This window comes from Ruditapes philippinarum, unplaced genomic scaffold, assembly GCF_026571515.1.
Source record: "Ruditapes philippinarum isolate M1 unplaced genomic scaffold, ASM2657151v2 ctg497_1_1_1_1, whole genome shotgun sequence".
Lineage (NCBI taxonomy): Eukaryota > Metazoa > Mollusca > Bivalvia > Venerida > Veneridae > Ruditapes > Ruditapes philippinarum.
In genome coordinates this window covers 192,751-212,230 of record NW_026867165.1, presented here as the reverse complement: position 1 = coordinate 212,230, position 19,480 = coordinate 192,751, and the positions used below count along the sequence as shown (strand labels likewise).

Sequence of the window (19,480 nt, the reverse complement as noted above, 5' to 3'; positions counted from 1 at the left end):
TGTCTGTTCGGTTATAGCCCATTACAAACTCAAAGCAGACAACGTCCTGTTGTTAACTTGTTAGTTATTTTACAAGCGAGCGTTATATAGTGAGCGACCACGGTATTTTCATTGTTAAAGAGTTTTGACGGCACATTTCATACAATAAAGTTGGCATTATGTATGCAGATCTTCATTTAGCTCTGAGGGATAGATTCTAATAATGAGAAATTCTACATCAGCAGCATTTTAAATACCTATACGATTTTGTTTCTGGGAACTCTACTAATCTATTATATAATATATCTAAATAAAAAATATATAAGATAAATCTAATAAATCCTCTACTTGGACTACTGTTTATAACCATATCTATATAGTTAGTGTTGCCCTAGAAAGAATTCTAATAGGCTAAACAAAGAAAGAATTTACAATTTATATGCATGGTTTGCCTCAAGATGTTTTTATAAAAATATTGTTAAAACAACATTGGTCGTATTAAAGAACAAACAGTATTAAATACAAATACATTTATTGTCACAAAATTCTATCTAAAAAACTATATTTCTGGATCAATATTTTACATATATTGTCTTGATATTTCTTCTTAACAAAGATAATTTCAAACAATATACGTACAGGCACGGATTTATATGTGATATAAATCCGTGGTACAGGTACAGTTCACTGCCAACTTTTTCAATTTCTGTTTGTAAGTGATCCTACTTCTGAATAACTTTATAGTAATTCAGTCCTTAAAATTTTTATTAACTAAACAATCTATATCCTAATTTAGGTTTTTAATAGCGAGCTCGACGAGCTGGCCCGAAGGGCCTGCTCGCAAAGCGAGCTTTACTGTAACGCGAGTACCTGCTAAGTGATGGTTTTGAATGAAAGAAAATGGTCTAACTAAGAAAATGAATCCGAACACCAATATCTTTTATTCAGTCGTTAACGCTGTACAGACGTTTAAAGTATTGTTTACGTGACGTCACAATTAGCGCCCAAACAGCACGTGCAAAACAAACAAATCAAGTACGCTATTTTAATGTCGCAAACGTTTTAAGTTTTACATTTATTTCACTTAAAATAATCTTTATTTTCGCTTGAAAAATTATAGAGTGAAATAAAAATAAACAAAGTTTTATCAACGTTTTCAAAACTCGTTATTCATTTCACGACAGGGACGGGGCCATATTTAACACAAGTACGTGTGACGTCACATGCACTCGTCACTGCATTTGAATTTCATACTATTTCACGTAAAAAAGTACATCGAGCTCGCTTTGAGGCTTTGCCTTTTTCAATATTAGAGGGTCGAGTTGACCTGTGCCGAGTTGACTCGTGCCAAATTGGTATAGGGCCGAGTTGACCCTTTACTGGCTAAACATGTTAAAATATAGGTAAAAGACCCTTTACCGGTAAAAGATTTGTGTCAAAACATTTAGTTGTATTCAACCTCAAACGAGTCGAACACAGCCAGATTTTAGATATTTTGAGTTTTTTTCTTTGTGTGTCTTTTTGTTAAAAAGATTCCAATTTATAAATTTATGAGAATAAATAATAGTCTATCTTCATAATAATTGTTAAATCACATACATACAAAAAAAATAAAATATGACTGGTTGTAGAATTTTTTGTAACCGAGCGAATAAAGTGTGACCAGTCTAAACAAACCCACACGATCTCGAAACGAAAAGTTGTTTTGCTTAAAATGCAAATAATTCTATTTCTTAATTGTAGAATTTGAAGGTAATATTCACAGTTGAAAAAATGTTGATGTTGTGGCTCGATGCCAATGAAATGCCGAACATGCACGTCTAGAAAATCACAGAAATGTTTTACATTTATCGATCCGTGAAATATCCGCCATTTTTGTTCAAGTAACTCCTTTCGATTTTGAATGTTTGCTTATAATTTTCTACAAAACATGTATTAATTAGCATTGACATGCTGTCAAAATTTCTATTATTATTTGCAAAATATTCCTTACTATATTTGACTTTTACCAGATTGCAAATGTCGCTGTTACTGATGTTGATTTCTTTTCAAAATATGTACCCCACCCACATATATTTATCACTATCAGTCCACTCATGATATTTTAGGAAATCCGAATAGTTTGTAATCATTCTAATTGAAGGAATAAGCTGTGTATTTGAATTTTTAAAAATTAATGTAGTATTTTATTTGTAGAAGTTATATTAAATTTATTGTTGAAATATTTATATGAAATCTTTGGGACAAATATTTTATGAGACTGTAGGATTAGGAAGCTATACTGTAATTATTTGCTTAGTGTGTTCAATTATTATTTACATTATATAGGTAAAGTTATGCGATACTTTAAACATTTGTAACTTAATTAGGTAACAATGTATTATTCTTTAGCACTTCCTTATTTAATTTTCAGAAAATTAGTAGGCTATGACTCATATGGGAATTTCCTTTTTGTGATTTTGATTATGGCTGTTTGGATATTTGATTACTTCACATTAATTGCATAATTTCAAAAGTATTAAATGTTACATTAATTTTTATTTTTAAATAAAGTACTAAAATATTATGTTAACTGATTTATTGTTAAATTTATAATTAGCTCTGTGAGATATTTTTGATAACTTAAAAAGGAATGTGCTTAAAATTTTAGAAATATTTGGGTAGAATTTTTTTATTACAGGTAATACAAGACAATGGCAGATAGATCCCCAACTCCTAAAAAGGTACTAAATTTAAAATTTGTTTTGGTCATTAATATGTATCATGATGAGCTTGTCAGGGAATGCGTTTAAACTTTAAAGGTGTCATTGACTTTTCTGATTTTGTACAACATGTTTCATTTATATTGATACCTTTTTTTTTTAATTGAACAAATTTTATGATCAATTCTAAACAATCGTAGTACAAGTAACAGTAAGATATTCTTATTTTGTTTTAACAGCATTGAATGTTCTTTTGTTTGGATGTTTTATTTAATGTATAGTTGTTAATTCAATAAACTTTAATTTTTAGAATATGAATATATCATATAAATGTATATTAATGTTCAAGATAGTTTACAGTTTCGGTCAGTAAAAAAGTACATACGTTTTATGTTGTTTGTTTGATATTTCAGGTGCATTCAGATTCAGAAGATTTGGAAGGTCTCTCAAAGGCAGAGCTTATTGCCAGGTATAATTCTAAGGAGTTGAATCATACAGCTTTATTTAATATTCTGTTAGCAAATTGTTTAATATTTATAATAATAAATCTCATACATTTAAGTGCATAAATTGCAGAAAAGTTTTTTTTTATTGTAATAGATGATATTCGTAACTCAGCAAATTTAATGTGTTTTTTTTTTATCTAATCTGTGCATGCAAACAAACTATTACCATTGTAGCTTCACGCTATTATTTGCAAGAGTGATCAACCCAGTTTGTGTATTATAAATACATTTACAAAGTTATAACTGTAAAAGTTTGGTTTTAAACAAGAATGAGATGGGCAGAAAACTCTCATTTGCAGAGTTTCACATTTGCTCTTAGCCATATTTATCCATAGGCAGTCAATGTCAAATAAAAATGATAAATACGAGTTTAGAACACCAGCAGTCACCAAGAATATAGTAAAACATTTGTTATGAATTTTAGTCTGTTCTATTAAGGTGGTTGAGGTAGTGAATAGATAGACAATATATTTACAATTCTTTTTATCAATATTTCAGACTGAAAGAACAAGAACAATTTATTAAACAGCTTGAGTCAAAAAGAATAAAGCTGGACAAAGGTTTGTTTAAATTAGATCTCCTGTTGTTGTTTTTTTTATTTGCATGCTTTTATTAAGAACTACATGTACTTTGACTATTGTAATTGTATATATGTATTGTATGCTTTAGTAGGTTTAATCAAAAATGACATTAGAAGTAATGATTATCATAGAGTAGCCATTTGTTTGATGATATGCCATTCTTATTTTAAAGATGGATTGTACAATAGATTTGATGGGGTCACCAAAGTTTGACAGTGTATTATGGCTTATTTTGTAAGACTAAGCAATATAGTTTGAAAAAAGTACTGCAAAGTTTCATGTAAATATACAAGCCTGATTTTTGTGCAAGATTTAAAGCACTGCGAATCAGCAAACTGGCAAATGTATAAACACTATTATTTATTTGAGAATTGGTTTAAACATATTTTATTCCTCACATAAGCATATTTACATACATGATATTTACAATCAAAACAAGAAAAGGATTAGACTGGAAGCAACCTAATGCTTATTGAAGTCTTTTCCCAATGTACAATAAATATATGTGCTAAATAAGGCGAAATAAATTGTCGTTTGTTGACTAAGAAGGCTGATGTGTTACAACTTGCATCGAAAATGAATAAATAAATATAATATATATCAATTATCTAAAGAAAAGCAATATTTGAGAATTAAAGAGTGTCTTCAACAATAAGTTACATATCAAACATACTATAAAATAAAATTGTTATGTAGACAGGTTGCAATACAGTTTTAACTGTAGAGTTAGTAAATAGGAATGCCAATTTTTATCAGTCTATACCCTGACTTAACTATAAGGTTGTATCATTTTTAGCCGAGGATGATACTGAGATAAATGATCGTCTGAAGCAGCAGCAGAAAGATGCCTCTCGCCGTGAAAATACCCTCGTACACAGACTGACAACTAAAGAGCAGGAATTACAGGACTATGTGGTATGAAAAAGTGTAGTTATTTTTTAGCATAAACTGTAATTTCATTGGTTAGTGCCAGATATATAATTTAGACTATGTTGAAAATTTGTTTTAAATTTGTGAATCGAAGTAAAGAACATATGATATGCTAAATTTATATTAAATGCAATTAACTTTCAATCTTTCATACAAGTTAACTTCATCTGAAGTCTTAAGGAGAACAAGCTAATATTCTTTTTTGGTCACACTTTTGGGGCAGATGTTGATAAACTGAAATAATAATTTAGTGTAGTGAACCGTAATTGAAAATTTTGAATTCAGGCCATATATCAATATGATACAATATGCTTTTGTGATATTATAGTTCATATAGTATAACAATGGAGAAAAGGTTATTGAGTGAAATTTAAGATTAGTACTATGAAAAGGTATTTAATATTATTACTTTTCTGGCTTTCAGAACCAGATTTCTGAGCTAAAACATGCGCAAACACAAGGAACAACTCAGCTGAAATCTATGTTACTTGATCCAGCAGTCAACATCGTGTTTCAGAGAATGGCTAAGGAAATGGAAGAAGCACAGGAAAAACTTAAACAAACCCAAAACGAACTAAGTGCATGGAAGTTCACTCCTGACAGGTGCTTATCTCTCGATTTGGTAACTTTTGTAACTTAGGAAATCACCGGCAGGGAAATATTGACTGAAATCTACAGCTTGTTGTCGCTTGAAGGGAACGAGATGCGTAAGCCAGCCAGAAATTGAACACTTTGTGGCGTTAATCGCGAGCTGACTCTTTCCCGAGTTGCTGGCCAATCACGTCACAGTATTCATGGCAGGCCCATCCCCCCTCTATAGACAAGAGAGCTTGTTGGCTCGGTAACTGTAACAATACTGTCAAACACTGGGGAAAAACATGGTGGTAAACTATAATTGTTGTGATGCTGATCCTTTTTCACTGTAGGGAACAATTTTTCTGAGTGTCATTTCATAATGCATCTGGTTTTTGACACACGTAAAAAAGAACGGAAATTGGTTGTTAAGAAAGTCTTGATCTTATGTACAGATGCGTAAATACTTTTAAAACTTTTCTTGACTATAGCCAAGGTTTGACAATATTTTAGATAAAATATCTGATATAGCAAAGCACAATCCAGCTTGACTTTAAAATCCTGCTTACAAACTTCTCACACCAAATATTTTTCCAGCATATCAAGACTATTATCTTATTAAAATCTGAGATCTTTGCTAAACATCATCACTATATAAATGACTAATAAATATTGCTATGGAAGTTGAAAGAGTTCAACTAAAAGACATTATCTAGTTAACCTGGATGTCTTTGATGGAAACTATTGGGTAACGTATTTATTTCTATAGTTGTAAGATGAATTATTTACAGTGTTTTGTTATTTCCATCTTAGATTTATGACAAGAACTTGCTGTCAACTTGAAGACTTTTTTGAATATATATCTCCAACTTTTAAAGATTGAGAATAGAATTGAACATTTGTATTCCTACTGTTTTTGTCAGAAGTTATTTTAAAGTGTTACTGTAAAAAAGGTTCTTTTCACAATACAAAGTTTAACAACCCACAAAATAATGAAATGTTATAGAATAGAATTGATTCTGCGACTTTGATTGGCTTTAAATGTTGATAGATATATATTCATGAAACTTCAAAGAAACAGATTTTTTGTTTTCAAAAACCTTGAAGATAATTTTTTTAACGTTCAAAGATACTTTTTTTGTAAGTTAAATAGCAATTGAAAAACCATACCAAAGATACTTGTGTATAGTCTATGCTTACCAACTATTGATTGTATTTGGCACGGGGGGTTTAAAAACATAGCTAGCTTGGTGTTATTCAGAGGCCTGCTCATGCCTGATACTATGCATGGAGGGGCACCTGAGGTATTCTTACACCAGTAAAGCTGACAAGTTGACATATTGAATTTATGTTGGTGTAACAGAAGCCAATTTGTTAAACTTAAAACAATGAAATAATCTTTAGAAAAATATCAATATCAAAAAATAGCATTGTCTTTGTTTTGTTACTCAAAGGCCATCTGTATTTTACACACATGGTTGTACTACACACAGGTATCTGTGATAATTTGCATGATCATTTCCTTGTTAAAAGAGACATTTCTCCAGCAAAAAGTAAGGAAACGTTTGTGAAAAACTTTAAATATATATCAGTATGTTTTTAGTGGTTTTTTTCTTCACTTATTAGCTTTCTTTTATACCTAATGTATAATATGTTTACTGTTTTATTGTGTAATTAATTTGTTTCTGTCTTGAGAAATGCCCTTATACACTGGAAAGTTTGATTTTCATTATGCATTCAAGGTAATGTAACTCAAGAGTAAATGCAACCAGGCGCCTATTGGCTATTCAAAATCATCTATTTTAGTCATAATGACTTGCTATTGGTGTTTTAAAAGGCAAGCTAGGATGGAATTTCATGTTACAATGCCGCAAATTAATGAATTTTAATCTTAATTATTCTTTCGGGACATAATAATTCCCGATGGAATGCACTTAACGTGTCGAAGGAAGTGAAGTTTCTAAGCGCGTTGAAATGATTACCAAGTGAAGGTGACATTTGAAGAAGCTAGATGCAGAAAATTTGTGTTCTATCTCCATTTGACATGTTGATGAAGAGGCTCCATGTTGGATTAGTCATTATGAGGGAAAAAATCCACAATAAAAGTGATAACGGCAGCTGAATTGAATTTGTAAACGGGCCAAGTAGTTTTCTACTTCATTCTGGAAGAAAGTATACTAGAAGAAAGGTAACAGACTGTCATCTTGTGTGGTTTTCTTTTGAAAAATATCTGTACTCCAAAGAACAAAAGTTGATTATGAAATTTTCTTTAGAAATCAGGAATGGATCAGTAAAGAAGTCTCAGAGAAGAAGTTGAATTTAATTAAACCAGTTTTATTAAGGTGGAATAGAATTGAAAATATTGTATTTATGAAATGCAGTTACTGGGAGTGTCAAAGTTGTTATATTTTATTGCAAAATAGAACCAAAAACATTGTTAAGTTTCTAATGAAATCAGCAAAAAATGTTAAGTTTCTAATGAAATCAGCAAAAAATATGTTCATAGGGAGATGCATGCGGTATTTTTTTCTACAAATTTTCATGATTATTTAAATTTCATATAGGGCAAATATGGTATGTTAATATTTTAACAAAGTTTTTTGGTCTACTTTTGTAGTTCGGCCACAACCTATCATAATATGTAGTTTTAACAAAGTCATGTTTCACATTTGTTTGTGTTTGTTTTTGCTCTATCTTTGATTCAAGGGAAGTGATTCATATGTTTTTGTGTAAAGACACATTGCTTTCAAAAAGCCATTTTCTATAGCATGATTGAAATTTAACCTACAGTGACAAATTGAGCTTCAAACTGAACTGTAACAGACATTTTTTTTCTCTCGTGAATGAGTGTATGGAGATTAGTAGATATAAATATAAACATAAAAAATGTACCTGATGACAATGTGGCCCCGAGAAGGAAAAGGAGTTCTGTTATTTTGGCTGGCAGAAATTTGTCAAAATTGGTACAATGGATGGCAGTGGTAAGTAATTAACTTTTTATGAAATGTAGTTTTTTCAAGGACAAAAGAATTTGTCATCCTGCATTTCTAGTCCATTTTATAAGGGAAGGAAGGTATCTACTAAATGAGTTATAAGTGAAGACAAGATTGTTCTGTTGTCACTTTCTAGGATTTTTTTCAGGATTTTGGGAACATTACCATAGGCATGGAATTGGGAATTTCAGTGATGTTTTGTAAAAAATTGGGGGGAAATGCATGACTGAAATTTTGCAGTGATTAAATAAATGCAAACAATCGCTGTCTGGGATGGCATCTTAAAAGCGTTAAGTTCTTTAGCAGTGAAGAAGCCCTTTTGTTCAAAGAATTTTAACATTGTTATTCAATACTTTTATTTTGTAACTTTCAATTGGGAATTTTTTCCTGTGGATTGGGAAAGTAATATACTATTTCAATTGGGAATATGGGCTATAAAATAAGCCCCAAAAAATAAATAGGTAAATTCCCAGCATGTATTTCAAGGGGACATACATGAATATTTTTGACAAAGGACGTAATTTAGCTTATTGTTAATTACTAAAGAATGGGGGGGTTGCATATTTTTATTATCATTTTAAAATTGTTGCCGAGGCAACATCTTCCTCTTGACAGCATTTTGGAGATCAAAAATAGCTTGAAAAGGAAGAAAATATCCTGATGGAGTATTTGAAACAATAGGGATAAAAAGACATCAATGATAAATTAGATATTTTAATGATGTTTTCAGTCTCGGGAAGTTTCATTCTACATTTTATTTGATCAGAGATAAAAACTCATTATTTACAGATGTCTGAGAAAAAATTAATCGTACCAATGTATGCTCCTGGTTGCATTTACTCTTACCCTGAATGTGTCGGGTACAAGCTAAAATAATTGAAGTATTTACATTCTTATAATTTTCAGTCCCGTAACTAATGTCAAAGTAAATGGACGCTTTGGTCTCAACAAAACAATTCAAAATGTATATTTATATTTTATTCTTCGCTAGTACAGCAGTTGCAATAAGTATGTCCCAATTTTGCTTTTTTCTTAAACAATAATACCAATGTCTACTTGAAATGTCCGGAAAAAAGTTTTGCGCAAGTTACTAATAAAATGTTTTTGATATCCTTGGTCACATTTTCGTTGGCACTGGTTACGAGCTCTGATTGAAACCTTGCATATTTTTGTTATACATAATGTTATAGGAAAGATTATCTTTGCATTGAGTCCTGTCAAAAGCTGTTGTTCTATATGATTTTTGTGCTTTATCTATAATATAATGGGAAGGATTTTTTACCAAGTCTTGAAATATTGACTTGCCAATGTCACCAGTACCCCCCTGTGGCTAAGGGGTTGCCTTTAAGGGTTGAGGCATCAGAATTGCAGCCAGCATTAATCCCTGCGTGATTTTAAGAGTTGGGTTTGAATTATTGGAATTTATGTATCTCTTAGCTCCAGCAGGTGAGATGGTTTTGACCGCTAGTGTTGCTTTAAGTTTGTAACAGCCCACAAAATCATTATTCCCGTTTCGGCGCCATATGACCTAAATTGTGTTGGTGTGCCTTAAAAGCCAATCAAATGTTACCAGTAAAGAGCCAGCCTATCTGCAAGCTGACCAGCTTCATTGCTCATCCACCAGAACTAAACTCTGCTATCATACAAAGCCTTACAGTAGAGCTTGGTCTTTTCATATTTAGAGATTTTCAAAACCTGTGGTTCCCTGCATGAAAAAATAATTACCTGATACATATGAAAAAGATGAAAATCTAAATCAAATGCCCAGCAACTGAAAATGCAGGTGTCGTATAAATTATGCAATGTTTACATCGGCGAATTGCAGGGGCAGTGTGTCTAATGGAGGTGCATATCATGTCACATAAAAGTGTTAATTGCAGCCAGTTATTGGCAGTATCTGTGCATTATTAGAGTTATGCTTAAATTTATTGACAAGCGCTGTGTGACACGTAAAGATATGTACATGCTGTAAGTAAAAATGTTCAGCGATTAAGTTAAAGATTACTTTGCATTAAGTTACAAGAAAATGAAAATCCACAAATTTAAGAACCCACGAAAATGCCCGTTTTGATAAAACCACGAAATTTCATGCCCACGAATATAAGTGAATCCGCAGTAATATCTTCAATGAACTTGTCCATCTATTAATCTGGTCAAAACCATTATTTTTTTAGGGAACACTTTGAAATATTTACTAACAGAATAGCAAACAGTGACCAGATTTGGCACAGATATGCCCACTGATCATAGACTGCACTGGTCACAGGGCCACAAGCATGTTAAGGGGTAATAATTTAAATGACTAAATACAAAGGGAAAAGAACTATGTTGCTTCTTCTGAAGAAGTTGGTTTGATTAGATTCAAAATTGGCTGTAAAGGGGCAGAATGGGATAAAGCATGTTTTGAAATAAATCACTTGATAAAATTTCATAAATAGATTGAATTTCTTCCAAAAGGCATGATAGGTAAAGTGAAAAAATCATGTTCAAACTTCATTGGAGTAGGTGCATAGATTCTCGTTCCATATTGCAAGGTATTTGAAGGCAAGGATCATTTTAGATTTCAAACCACCCCCCAAAAATTGCATGTTATTAAACTATATTTACAGTCAAACAGGGAAACGTTTAATGGCACGATGTCAGATGTTACTTCAAGAGAACGAGGAATTGGGTAAGACAATCGCATCGGGTAAGACTGCTAAACTGGAGGGAGAAATAGCGCTGCAGAAAACACTTGTCACTGAAATGAAAAATAATCAGTCAGGTATGGACAAAGCTTTTATAACTTTTGACAGCATCATTTCCAGGCTTTTCTTATTGATTCTCATTTTTTTGGGCAAAATTTAGTGTAACTGTATAGCATCAGAGATAGGGAGACTATCTCTTCATTATAGACTTGGATGAATTAAAGCAGAAGTTCAGAAATTTTGATTAGATTTATGATGCAATTTTTAGATTTTTACAACAGTTTTTTTTTTTCTAAAGCAGGGGCTATTTAAGAGTAATGTCTACGAATTTTTAGATATTTTTTGCTAAAATTCTATTTGCATCAAGTTGGAGATGGTTTTTTTCCCTCTTGCACAGAATTTCAAAGAAAAGGCCTGCATGATCGAATGTTTGTGCAGATATTGTAGCATTTATACTGTATATAAACAGCAATTCTTTTAAAACTTGCCAATATTAAATTTTGATCTTTTTGGTATCTAAACGATTCTTTATAGAGGAATAAGTGTTCCCTGCTTAGCTCAATAGGGAGAGCATAGGATTTGTAATCAAGATATCTGGTCCAATCTTAGAGCAAGTTAAAATTTCTCAAAAATTTGATTGTAATGGTCATTTGAGCCGCGTCACGACAAAACCAACATAATGCGTTTGCGACCAGCATGGATCCTGATCAGACTGCGCGGATGCACAGGATGGTCTGCATCCATGCTGTTCGCTTACAAACCCTATTACAAGTAGAGAAACCGATAGCGAACAGCATAGATTCTGATCAGACTGCACGGATGCGCAGGCTGGTCTGGAACCATGCTGGTCGCAAACGCATTACGTTGGTTTTTTTGGTGACGCGGCTCATTTGTAGTAGTCAGTCACTCGTGAACAAATTGGTAAATACTGGTAAGTTATACAGGAAAGCCATTGTGGTCAGTTGACTGATGATGTTGTATGACTAAAAATGTGCTAAAATCTTCCTGAAAAAACAATTGATGGAAGAATACTAATGAAATTCAAGTTTCTGTATATTTTTGACTTAATTAACTATGCACATGTATATAAACTAGTAACCCAGTCTTTTTCAGGAACAGAATTTTCAGTTTAAGCTTAATCTTTTTACAATAGTTTTGGGCATCCATGGCCATGTTGTTATGGTTATTGACTCAAAACCACTTGCCTTTCACCTGTGTGGGTTAGAATCCCAACAGGGACTTTGGAATCTTTCATGTGAAGAAGCTATCAAGCTGGCTTACAGAAGGTCAGTGGTTCCACTTATGTGCTAGTTCGTGCCTTAATAACCTTGATCTTCCTCCACCAGTAAAGCTAGAAAGTCGTCATATGATCTATACTATGTTGGTGCAATGTATAAAAAAAGTAAGCTAAGAACTTATTAGTTGAAATTGCTAACGTATTATCTCAAAGTTTACTAATATTAAGTCCTTGTTAAAGCATGCCATAATACATATTTTGGCTCTGTTCTCTCCAACAGGACCGAACAGCTTGCTGCTTTGTAAAAGCTTTTGATATTGAAATCTTGTTATTAATAATGGACAGTTCAAGGATAAGTAGATTATACTGATGTAGCAGGTTCAAGCTTAAACCAAAAGTGATAAAAACTTTGTTCACTGTATTGTGCTTGGCCAGCTTGCCTTTCTGTATTGGTCATGGCGCGGCTCATTTCAGTATCGTCAGGTTATGGTTGAATATTATCTGTTGCTTGTTTACAGAGCTAGATGAGTTCTTGGGCGATCTGGAGGAAGATGTTGAAGGGATGCAGACTATGATCTACGTATTACAACAACAACTACGCGAGTCTAAGGAACAAATAGCCGCCCTAGAGGAAGAGAACAATCGCCTCAGATCTGGCGACATGTCCGTTAGTAAGACGTTACCGAAAAAACCTGATAAATTAGAAGAAAGACCAATCAAAATAGAGAATAAAAATCAAAATGCTTACTCGAGTGACACGGACTACGCTGGTATGGCAACAAGATTTTATCAAGAGAAGACAGATAGTGATCTCGAAGCGGAATATAGTTACGAAGGTATGTATGAAAATGACGACAAATATCAAGAAGAACTAGAACGTCAACAGAGTGTTGAAGCAGAGCAATATGATTATGAGGAAAATGGCTATAAAAACTACGATGACGATTACGATTCGCAAGACTATAAAAGCTCGTACATGGAAACAGAAACGGAGCAGGAAGCAATGGAAACAGACGATACTCATCAAGAAATGTCAAAAGAAAGGACTCGACCGCTAGAAGTCGAAAATAAGTCAAATAATGAACACAGTCATTCTGTGCCAAATGAGACTACACAAGATGTCACAAATTCATCTGTCCATAACACATCCCATAGTCGATCACCAAAGTCCGTAGACACTGCTAGGCAGCATAAAGACGATAAGCAAATTTTACATCAAGAAAAAATAACAGTGACAGAACAGGATTCAAGAGATGTTGAAAATGGCAGAAAAGATACGGTACGGACAGAGTCATGTGGAAAAGGTAATAAAACAGACAGAGAAAGAACTCCTGAGAAATCTAGAATTCCGAGTCCGAGGCCATCTAAAGTTAGTCCAAATAAGAAAGCTGCTACAAAATCCAAGACTTCAGGGAATGAAGGAAATCATAAGACAGACGCTACTAATGGTAGCCCTCCAAAAGACCACAGTCCTAATAGTAAATATACAAAGCAGTTGACAGTCGATGTTAAAGAACGGACAGACGTTTCACAAAGTAGGTCCCCTAGAGACAGAAGTCCTGGTTCCACAGGTAGTTTGAAGGATCGGGAACCAGTTTTACAGAAATTTATGAATGGTGTTACATCAACTGTTGATGATATTGAAGATTTGTAATGTTGTAGTTTTTTTTATCATGTTTAGCAAGTAATTGTTTGTTATCTAGATGCATAATACAGTCCTCACAGTTGTCTATAAGGCTTAACTCGTAATAAGATCTTTGGTGTAAAAAAACCCAAACAAATAAGCTTTATATCATAGCACTAGAATATATTTTGCTCTTAACTTAAAATATTGCAGGACCTTTAAAAAGTTTTTAAAAAAAGTTTCAATCTGATAAAATTTGTTGGTTGTGTTTCATGAATGGGTAGGGGCAGTTTATACCTCAAAATATATCATTTGACTTAAATTATTAAAAACACAAACCCCGCAGGGTCTGAATTACTTTGTTGGTAATTAACTTCAACATGATGTTAAGCCTGAATTATCAAACATTTCTATATAGGCATTGTACCTTTTATATTTGTAGACACTTACTATGAGAAAGAAAAATGACCCAGCTGTCTATTAATTTGTGTCTAGGTAACTGTTTGTTTGAGTGTACACATTGATTTTTGTTATCTTGTCAAGTGGTGATCTCTCTATTATCTGTGTATAATGATATATTTAATATAAAGGTAAGTAAAATGCTGAGTAAATGAAGTGTGATTACAAATGTGCTGATGTTGTGTGTACATGTACAAAGTTGCTATGTAGTGTGGGATTTAAGATTTATAAGTAAAAATGGGCAGTTAAATCAATGTTGTTAGTAAAATATTGCCCAGGTAAGGTTGTCCTGTAGCGTGTAAAATAATGTTTCAGATATAAAAGATAAGTAAAAATTAGTTTTTGCCAGCCCTAGTAATAGTAATATGGCAAGTTTCAAGCAACTTTATCAAAGCCAAATGATTTCTTTAAAAATAGTGTCTCTTAGGTAACCATTTGATATTGCTGATGTGTTAAAATTTTGATTTCTGGATTTTTATTGTATTTTTCTTGGTGCATTTATTGTTATAATACATATTTATTGTAACATCCATTACAGTATCAAACTTTCTTTTCTTACTTTATTTTTTCTATTATTGGAGCCTGAATAATGTGATTGGTTTACATACAAGTTAAATATATAATAGTAATATTAATGATTTTTAAGAAATGAAGCCTATTCCAGTTTTTGTTTTTGATAGGCATGATAATTAAGTTCAGGTTAACTATAGTTGCCTTAGTGCAATAATAAGTTTTCTATTTAATTATGTAAGGAGTTAACCAGTTACTGCACTAAGTTGACAAAATTGCAGTTTAAAGCTGAGAACGTCCATGAATTTAGCAGGTTAAGGATTAAAACCCGAAATTTAAACAGTCATTTTAAAGGACTAGGGGAGAGGGGCAAAGGGAGTTTTAGTGGCAAAACTATAATGCCAAAATATTGTTTGTTGAACTATTACGTGTAGCACCAATTGTAAAATATTATTTCTGATCTTCCATTTAGTTTTATTGCTAATACCAAATTTGTTAATTCATTGTTTTCATACAGTATTTTTTCACGTCCCCAAAAACTTGGGGGGAGGGGGGTATAGATTTACTCTTATCTGTCTGTCAAACTGTCTGTCTGTAAACTGATAAAACAATTGAATGTGGGGGCTCCATATCTTAGGGACACATTTCTTGTTTTCCCATGTATTTCTAAAGCTTTGTTGTGCAAGAAAAACATTTATACACAAGGTACAAGAAATATTTTTCATTTTCAGCTTAAGTGTTTTTTGGTGTGTTTTTTTCCATGGGTGAAGTTTTTAGGGTTTAGAACATTTAATGACATATAAAAAAGTTAAGTTACATTATTTTAAGATATAAAACTTGTTAAACTTTTTGGTTTTTATGTGATTTCCAGAATTATTTTTACCTTTTTTGCGTACATTTATTTCATTGGAATATGTCTGATCAAAAAGAGTTTTCAATTCACAAAGGTGTAGTATATGTAATAGCGTATAGTTGTTTTGCAGTTTTCTTTTTGTAGTTAAATGAAAATACATTGATGCTATTAAACATTTTGGACGACTGCAGGGCTTTTTTTTCACAGGTTGGGGAAGGGGACCATTTCCTTAAATTTTGGGGAATATTACATGTAATTTTTGCAGAAGGTAGAAGATACTGTATAAAAACCGTATTTTATTGGAAATTTGCATGATTTTTAAGTATTTTACTATTGATAGGGGGTGGGGAACATCTGTTCACAGCCTTCTGTTATTCAAGGGGAAAAAAGCTCTGGACTTCTGAATCTTTTAACGTTATTGTTCTGAATGTTTGAGGATATTTGGACTTGTCATCATGGCCCTAGTGTTGATGTGATTCTTTTTTCTAGACCATTTCAGAGTGTTTATATTAACAATATTATTTTGGTTTTTCTCTACTTTATTAAAGTTATGTACCCAATAAGGGTTCTCAGCGATAGAAAGTTAGGCCATTAACATTACTTTTGAAGCTCATTTGAAGCAGTCATTGTATATAATTATGATATAAACAGTTCTTTATTTCTTTACTTTGTACACATTTCAATGTATCATAATGTTAAATGGTACTAAAAAGCATATTTTTTCTGAACTTTGATTATTGTGAGTGTCTTATTTTTTTATAAAGGAAAAGTGTTGAGGGATAACTGCAAGTGGTCATAATTTTTGTTGCTTTTCATCGACTTATAATTCATTTTTCAATGTATTCCTTGAAAGATTTTTATTTTTAGAAAAAATCAGCATAATAAATATAAAGCAATAGTTTTCAATAAAATTTATCAGTTTTGTTCTATGTTTTGAACTCCCCCTTTACCCTGCTGAAAGTTATGAGTGTTTGTCATGATTATAGAGCCAGGCCAGCATTTGCACATCCATTTAGTCTCTGTCTGACCAGGCTTTATATTGTTGGCTGACCATCCTGATACCCCAAAAATAAATAATGGACAATTCCAAAATTGGAAGCTGGACAAGTCCATTCAAGAAATTCAGCAGGTTAAGGGTGAAGTATTGGCATGCATTCATAAAAGTGATATTTTACTTATAGTTATATCCCATCTGAGCTTCTGTTCACAGTTTCTTTTTTAGATAGTACTTCAACATAAATTACACATGTTTTAGACTGCTAAGTGACTAAGGCAGCTTGTTAGTTCTATGTACTTCAGAATTTTAAGGGTTAAGTCTTCAAGTATAAGATGATTTTTTTCTGTGACAATTACTTTTTCTCTACCTTTAGGTCAAGTATTATAAAGATTAAGAAGTGTTCTAAATACCCTGCAGTGTAATAAAGTTAGCGCTGGTACATAATGCAGGAGTTTTTCGATGACATTCTAAGAAGTAGTGTTTGAATTGGATAAAAACTGAACTAAAAAAAACCACATTCACCCACTATAAGCCCCTCTTTCTGCCATACTTACCACCACCCCCCCCCCCCCACCCCCCCCCCAAAAAAAAAAATAAATATTCCCTTCCCTACCCAGTTGCCCCCTTCATTATCCCAACCCCAGCCATCTAAAATATTGAAGCAAAGCTTCAGTGAAAATTGTTAAGATTATAAGTCTTGCTTGCAAGCCATTCCAGGATTTTTTGTAGAATAAAAAACAGAGTTCCCCTTATATTTTATCAGTTCACTGGGGTGGGGGACATGTTATACATTGAGTAATATTTATTATTCTTATGTTATATTTTTTCCTACTTAACTACAAATGCTCAATTATATTTAAGTTGATTTTTATGTTTCTTATTTAAAGAATTGTAATGGAACTGATTAATTGTATAGAACCCTAAGAGAATTGTACATTTTATAATTGCAACTGATAGTGTGTTACTTGTAACATTGTTACCCTAGTAGCATTGTTAAAACTGGTTATTAAAGCAACTTGCCCGGAGATGAGTTATTATTTACTCGCAACAAATTATGTAATGTAAAAATTGTAAAAAATGACATACATTTTTATATGCCTTTAGATCGTCTTAGAACTATTTTACATATTTTAAAATTTGTTACCAGCTTTGAGTCATTGTGCTTTTAAACATAAACCCATTTTGATAACTTGTGCAACAGTTTTGTGGATACTAAGTAAAAGTAACTTTGGAGTTGCTTAAATTACTTTATTTGTTCATTTGACAATTTTTTTACAAACATTTCTAAATTAATTGTTTAAAAAATGCGAAGATTTAGTGGCATACTGCTTTAAAATCATTTAAGTTATGACAATGTTAGATAAAGCCCTTGTCATATTGTTGAGTCTTGTTTTTTATTAGTGGTCGTATAAATGTTTTATGACTGGTTAAGTCAATTGTGTCATTTAAACAGTGCATTACTTGCTAATGAATAAAACAAAATAAAATGGTATTTCACTCTTCTGTTATATCTTTAAACCTTTTAGCTCCACTTTTCAAAGCAAACAAAGTGGACATATTTGATGATCCGCTCGTACGCATTTGCGTCGCCCATGGTTAACCTTTTTGGTTTGTTAAGGTCCATTTTCCAAATTTGTTTGGGTTTTACGTCACACGGACACAGTATAGTTCATATAGCGTCTAGCTTTACTGGTGGAAGAAGGTTTAAGGTGCCCTTCCGTGCATCATTTCAGGCACAAATGGGCACCTGGGTAGAACCACAGAAGTAAAGTAAGCTAGCTGGATAGCTTCCTTACATGAAAGAATTCAAAGGCCCTGTCGGGATTCGAACTCACAGTGGTGACAGGCAAGTGGTTTGAAGTCAACGACCTTAACCACTCGGCCACTTCTAACATGACATTTAATTTACTATCTAAGGCAGATAAGTCTATCAAGCATTTTTGTAGAATTTTGCCCCCTTTTTGCTCTTAATGAAACTGTCTAGCACTGAGAAAGGTGGAGCGTGGGTCTTGTTACAAAGTTTTTTTGTGTTGAAGTGACAAAAAATCTTTTGAAAAGTAGTCGAATTGCTTTGTCTGGGTTAAAAGTTTAAACATTTATGTTGACTGGTTCTTCTACTCTTGTTGTATGGCATTTATTCTGATCTTAGTCGGCTAAGTACTGGGTCAATTGCGGAAGAATTGGTTATTATCCCATGCCGAAAGGCGGCGGGGGATATAGAAATGGTCTTCATCCGTCCTTTCGTCCGACATTTTTGTCCGGAGCATATCTCAAAAAGTATTTGAGGTATCAACTTGAAACTTCATAGTTGGATAGATCTCACTCAGGAGGTGTGCACTGCACAAGAATTATAACTCTACCTTTCATAATTTTTGAGTTATTGCCTTTGTTTTTTTTCATACTTAATTTTTCACCTGAGTGGAGCATAACTCAAAAGTGTTTGAGATGTCAACATGAAACGTCATAGGTGGATAGATCTTATTAAGGAGGAATGCTGTGCGCAAGAATGATAACTCTTCCCTATATACTTTTTGAGTTATTGCCCTTTGTTCTTTTTCATACTATTTTGTCCGGAGCTTATCTCAAAAAGTATTTGAGATATCAACTTAAAACTTCATTGGTGGATAGATCTTACTGAGGAGGGGTGCAGCACACAAGAATGATAACCTACCCTGCATTATTTTTCAGTTATTGACCTTTGTTATTTTCAGCCATCAGTATTCACATAGGTTGCAAATCTGTAATCACTTCAGCCATCAGTTTTCATTATCAAAAGACCTCTTAAAATTGAATTATTCTGCTCTACTACATATACATTCTTCCAATGAGCAAACACATTTGGCGTGGGA

General features: G+C 32.6%; 1 protein-coding gene across 3 annotated transcripts; it reads left to right on the top strand.

Moving 5' to 3' along the window:
- The first annotated feature begins 1,587 nt into the window (after positions 1-1,587).
- Positions 1,588-18,123, top strand: LOC132735098 (pre-mRNA-splicing regulator WTAP-like). Of its 3 annotated transcripts, none has more exons than XM_060722000.1 (8): positions 1,588-1,731; positions 2,660-2,702; positions 3,095-3,150; positions 3,686-3,747; positions 4,565-4,683; positions 5,123-5,301; positions 10,874-11,028; positions 12,707-18,123. In XM_060722000.1, exons 2-8 carry the CDS (start codon positions 2,673-2,675, stop codon positions 13,840-13,842), a joined length of 1,737 nt encoding a protein of 578 aa, XP_060577983.1. In that variant the 5' UTR covers positions 1,588-1,731; positions 2,660-2,672; the 3' UTR covers positions 13,843-18,123. The 3 variants fall into 3 exon arrangements, with proteins under 3 accessions (XP_060577983.1, XP_060577984.1, XP_060577986.1); XM_060722001.1 differs by having other exon boundaries at positions 1,630-1,731; positions 2,644-2,702; XM_060722003.1 differs by lacking the exon at positions 1,588-1,731 and adding an exon at positions 2,473-2,494.
- The last annotated feature ends 1,357 nt before the right edge of the window (positions 18,124-19,480 follow it).